We start from the raw sequence: 6,000 nt of genomic DNA on the forward strand, positions 1-6,000 counted from the left end.
TATTATTTATGTGTATATAAAGATAAAACTTCACTTCTTTATGAAGCTGTTTGAGAGCTCAGCTCTGATGCATCTATCTGCGGTCAAGTCACTGCTTTCTGCTCTACGTCAGTTGTCACATCAGTGTATGTCTGCAGCTCTGAGTGGCTTTGGATCAACGTCAAGTCAAAAAAGTGGAAGCATCATTTTCTCAGTAGAAAGAATGTTATCAATCCTTGTCAATAATGTGCACAGTATGTCCTGAGAACTATTTTCCCTGTTTGTTGTTTCCTTTTCTGTTGTTACATTTTAAGGTGGAAATAACCATGAAAATGCACTTTATGGTCTGAGTCGCTACTATCTGTTTCAATTTTGTAGAAGGTAACATCAAATATAATATCACACTTATTTATTACTCTAGTTATTCTTCTGAAATTGTAAATTAAGAGGATGTATTGCAGCTAAATGCTATAAGATCAGATAATTTAGCTATCTGGTAAGCCTTAAATGATTTTGACTTCCCTATCACTATCCTGGTCGTTGAATATATAATTAAGTAAATGGAAGTGTGTCTTTTGTAATAGTCTAAGCTTTTGGATTATGTGGTCATTCAATTTTAAAGTGGTGATTACTTGAATGAAAGGATAACATATATCATTCAATAAGTACCTGCATAATTTCATGGAATATACAGTTGTTTCAAACTTCTGCTTCCAAGTTATTACAAGTATAACAAGAACCAAAATAAAGCTTACATGAGCTATGAGACACATCTCTGGAAGAGCCTACTTGGAAAATGTTCAGAGTACACCCCTTTTAGCTTTCTAAACTATTTTCTTATTCACAATCATGATTGCCCGATACGTGAGTTGGCTTAATAGTTCAAGACTAGGATATATATTTCAAAGAAATCTAAAGTAAAAAATGGGCTCAAGTCATAGATGGCCCCTTAAAATTGTCCACAGAATTCACTCAGAGCCTCAACCTAAGCTTGATACTTATTAGATACTCCATCTTAAAAAATATGTACCTATTAAACACGTCATGCAGACTCGGCACAACAAGTGAAATTCACTTGTTGTTGAGTGCGTGAAACCAGTGTTATAACAACTTTATTCTTTTTTCTTTTCAAATCATTCCTTTCTTCTTTTTTCTTATTTTTTAATAATCTTTTTTACCTTACTACTTCTCTCAAGAAAGACACCTCTGCCTCCACTCCACCACCACAAGTCCACCATTTCTTTCCATCTTAACCTCAGTCCATCCACCAATTTTCGATCCAGCAAACACTACATGAGTAATTTCTTTTCAGAAAAATAAAAGTTTAAAAGAGAGAGAGAGAGAGTAGTTCTGGTGGTCCTCGTCACCGTCTTCCTCTTTCACTTTCTCTTCTGTCTTTTCAATCCCCTTTTTGTTACTGATTTTTGAGACGAGAAAGGTATGCATGAAAAATGAAGGACATGGACGGAATGATAATTTAGTGCAATATCAGGCAAAAATCCCCAATTACTGATATAATTTGAATTGGTAGAAAACTATTGGTTGGCCATGTCAGTGAGGTGAGGGAGAAGGAAAGTTGGGTGTTTTCCTGTTTGTATGACCATTTGGTTTGATGGGGAAATATAATATGGTTTTTGTTTGTGATAAAAAAGTTGGTTGGCCATGACCTTACACAGCGAAATCGCCGGCAGCAATGAGGTGAGGGAAAAGGGAAGTGGGTGTGAAGAAGAAGGGATGGGTTGTGAAGATTAGTTTTTTTCTTTTCATTTTTGGTGATTATTATGGCTACATTATGATCGTATTCTATAAACAGGGGTGGGGCCATTATGGGATGAAGTTATTGGCCACTTTATTGAGGTAATCTAAGCCCAAGTTTGATAAAATATTATGGTTGTACTTAATTATATATTTCCTAATATCTTCATGTTTTTGTAGCTTACCAATAGTTCAAATCAACATGTTAGAATTATTGCACTGAGTGCGATGGATCAATCTATTTCTGCTGTTTTAGGATCTAATGAGTTCCAGGAACATGCATTATCCAAGCTCAAGTGTGCATTCAATGATGTGAGAATTAACCTTTCCATTGGGAGAACATGGATTTTTTCATGCAAGGTAGTAATATTCCTTACTTTTGACAAACTTTCTAGGTACAAACTGAGAATACAGAGTTGAGGTCACTGGAGTGTTCTGTCATATCTCCTCTGAAAGTGCTATTTTCATCAGCTGAAAACATAGATGTTCGTGCTGCATCTCTGAAAATTCTTCTTCATGTTTTAGAGGTAATGTGATCCAAGTTACTAATATACTTCATAATATTGATAGAGACATGCAGAAATCTCTTCTTGTAATCCTCTCTCACTACTCTTTCTATCTTTCTGATGATCTATCCCTCAGAGACATGGAGAAAAGCTCCATTATAGCTGGCCAAATATTCTTGAATTATTGAGGTGCTCATCCAGTATTTCAAGTTGCTTAGATCTTTAGAGCCATAGTTCTCCAGTTAAGAGAACACTAAAATCTTGAAATGATGCTTTCAGGTCTGTGGCAGACGCTGCTGAGAAGGATCTCGTTACTCTTGGATTTCAGGTGATAATCCTAAACATTGATCAAATTGAGGGTGCAAGTGAACTAGGCCATCTTATGAGATATGCGAGCTCTGTCGAATTTATCTCAATCTGCTCTACGTTTATTTTGCTTAGTGTTGATTGACTCAAGCCAGCTAAAGTAGCAGGACATTCACGGTCCACCAGACATCTTATTCTTTTTTCCCAAAACAAAAAGAGGAGTGTTGATTTAGTCCCTAAGATCCTGACTATGTTTGATAAACTGGATTGTGGATATCGTTTAGATTTACCAAACAAATGAAATATTAAGGACAAGTTGATATTTCCTGTTTTCTAGATTCTTCTCATTCTTTGACTAGTTTTCTTTTAATTGTCCTACATCTTTTAAAGGCATTTTGAGGAATATCGAAATCTCGACTACAAAATGGTTACTCTTTTATCTTTGCTAAGGTACAGCTTGAAATAAGATGGTTGGTGTACTAAATTCCCTTGTTATAAATGTTAAGTTTATGTTTAGAACATATAATCTCATTTATATTGCTGTCGCCCCTATCTCTTCACTCTGGTTCCGATAGAATGAGAGGAATAGGGAGCTTTTGAAGGAGTTGGGACTACTTCTTACAGATAAAGAAAAATCTCGTGGTTATAATTTGTTTTTGATGCACCCCTGAGGTTTCTATCTGCATAATAGAAAATTTGTTGTATTTTGTAGAGAACGATTGTTTTGAATTAGGTTATTTACCTTTTAGTATACTTCTTGAACTCAAGAATATTGTCTTTTTGTAAATATAAATGGGTCGGACGGAGTGCTTCCACATAATTGATGGTGGCTCACTGATGCAACAATCAGTATTTGCTACGTTCTACCTTCTTAATGTTTATACTATAAATGGTGCAACATCCTTGAACATGAAAGCTTTAGTTTACATCTGTTTATTGAATGTGGTTTGACTGATGTAATTCTTGCACAGAATCTTCGTGTCATCATGAATGATGGCCTTTCAACAGTACCTGCTGATTGCCTTCACGTGTAAGCTACTTTATGTTCCTGGACTTTGTCTACTTCTCTTCTCTAAATTGGAGCTTCATAATAGGTTTGAGCACATATGCTTCATCAAAAAATAGGTTCAAGCACATGCATAATGTCTGGAAATCATGATCAATTTGCAAACTGTGGTTTATATGTTTAAATAAATGAGAAAAAAGAGGAACTCGATCAAGAGGCTCTTAGATGGGACTAAGAAACAAAAGAGGAATGAGCTGAAGAAAACCAAATAGAAGCAACATATTATTATATAATAATTTTATTTCCTTTGCAGATGCATTGATGTGACTGGGGCGTATAGTGCTCAGAATACTGAACTGAATATCAGTTTGACAGCAATTGGCCTTTTATGGACTTCCACTGATTTTGTCATTAAGGGGTTTCTGTGTAGACAGAATGAAGAAAAAGAATTAGGTAAAACCACAGGTTTTGTATAGGCTGTCTGTTCCTTCTCCTATTAAAAGAATGTCCTTAGTTCTTTCTTCTTTTCTAATTGCTAGATGAAAACTGGATGCTTATCTTCTTCCAGATTGCAATGGAATGAAGGAAGAACGGGCTCTCAGATTCTCTGGGGAAGTTAATGACCAAGCACTCCAAATGAATATTGTTGACTGTGACAAATTGCTTTTTTCAGTTTTTTCATTGTTACAAAATCTTGGTGCTGATGAAAGACCAGAGGTATTTATCTTTTCCGTGGAGTTAGGCTTTTCATTTTTTGAGCAAATAAGCTTCTATGCGATTCATTTATACTTTTCAAGACTGTTCCGCTTAGTTTAGTTTGCAAATAGTTTCTTCTCAATCATTCATAGGTGATTGACCACAATCTTAGTCCATACTATCATTGTGGAAGATATGAGGGATACAAAAGTCTACTGTGCGGCAGGTTTTAAATCATATGAAATCAGTAAAACAGTCCCAGGGAATGAAGCCTGGTTCGGATAGGTGGTGAGGAGTAGACAACAGATGTGGCGAGTGTCTTGTAGGGCCAAAGTAATGCAGTGGATGGTAGGAATATACGCCATCAAAGGTACAGGGGAAGCAATTAAAAGATGGATGGAAGATTAGTTTGCAGACATATCATGTTCACTGAGGAATAACAAAATATGGGAGGTATATTAGGAATGAGGATATTCGGGATGCGTGTTGCAGAAATGAGGATGTTGAGGTGGATGTATGGGGATACAAGGAATATTAGGAATGACGATGTTCATGATAAAGTGGGAATGGCCTTCTTGGTGAACAAGATGAGGGAAGCAAAATTGAGATAGTTTGGATAGGTAAAGAGGAGATGCATAGATGATTGTTAGGAGGTATGAGAGGTTGTTATAGTAGGTACGAGGAGAGGTAGAAGTAGGTTGAAGAAGTTTCGCGGTTAGGTGATTAGACATGATATGACTCAACTTTAGGTTAACGAGTAGATGACTTTAGATAGGAAGATGTGGAGGAAGACATATTAGGACAATAATGTTAATAGGTAGTGGAGTGTTGTCTTGCTTTCTGAGAGTTTAGGCTTATTTCTGTTTTGTCGTAGTACTACTGGTGTTATTGTAGTTCTTGATTGTTATATCTGTCATCATCTATTTTTTGTCGACCATTGCAGTATTTTGTTGTTCTTGGTCCTTTCTTATAGGATTTGCACTACCTTCCTTCGTAATTGCTATATTTTTTCCACTATATTCTTCTTCCTTGTACTTGAATTTTTTACGCTTGAGTCAAGGGTCTTTTGGAAACAACTTCTCTACCTCTATACAATAGTGGTAAGGTTTGCATACTTTCTACCATCCCAGACCCAGTTATGAGATTTCACTTAATATGTTGTTGTTGGAAGTACATTGTAGTGGTGATCTAAGGTTAATGTAAATCAATCCTGATAGTGTCAGAGACAACATTCATTGCAGAGTGGGGGCATACAACATTAAAAATCGGAAAACTTATCAATACCAGACGAAGGGCTACTTCCATTTCTTCCCTGATCATTCCTATCTTATCAAAAGGAGTAAATGGACAATAACAACATACCCACTGTAGTCTCACATAGTGGGGTCTGGGGTGGGTAAAGTTGTCATGACTGAGACTAGTCCCTAGTCGTAATATGGTGCTTGTACAACTTTACCCATCTACTGTCCTAACTTCACAGGCAATCAAAAACATCTTTAGTATATCCTTGTTATGTGCTGTCTCACTTGGGCTCGACAAAGATCTTAACTGCATTTATGCATATATGCAACAAACTAAAATTGAAACAATTATCATTTTAATTTGCTGTTGAAAATGAATATGAGGAAGAGCCTTCAAAATAGCGTGTTTGGCAACATCTTTGACGACAGGATATCGCCGGCGAGCTACCAAGAAAGCTCGATGATCTGACTCCAACACTGCCATCAAAGCCATCTCTTTTGAACCCCCCCC

At 36.4% G+C, this 6,000-nt stretch overlaps 1 protein-coding gene across 2 annotated transcripts in view; it reads left to right on the forward strand.

Moving 5' to 3' along the window:
* The window catches only part of LOC107031134 (protein MON2 homolog), a 67,761-nt gene that overhangs the window by 49,026 nt on the left and 12,735 nt on the right, over positions 1–6,000 (forward strand). For both annotated transcript variants that reach the window (XM_015232373.2, XM_015232374.2), the window contains exons 23-31: positions 47–233; positions 1,793–1,836; positions 1,915–2,046; positions 2,130–2,261; positions 2,377–2,429; positions 2,520–2,568; positions 3,518–3,576; positions 3,866–4,005; positions 4,121–4,269. In XM_015232373.2, coding sequence (XP_015087859.1) covers positions 47–233; positions 1,793–1,836; positions 1,915–2,046; positions 2,130–2,261; positions 2,377–2,429; positions 2,520–2,568; positions 3,518–3,576; positions 3,866–4,005; positions 4,121–4,269 — 945 coding nt within the window. The remainder of the gene's footprint in view (positions 1–46; positions 234–1,792; positions 1,837–1,914; positions 2,047–2,129; positions 2,262–2,376; positions 2,430–2,519; positions 2,569–3,517; positions 3,577–3,865; positions 4,006–4,120; positions 4,270–6,000) is intronic.

This window comes from Solanum pennellii, chromosome 9 (genome assembly GCF_001406875.1).
Source record: "Solanum pennellii chromosome 9, SPENNV200".
In the NCBI taxonomy this organism is placed as follows: Eukaryota; Viridiplantae; Streptophyta; class Magnoliopsida; order Solanales; family Solanaceae; genus Solanum; species Solanum pennellii.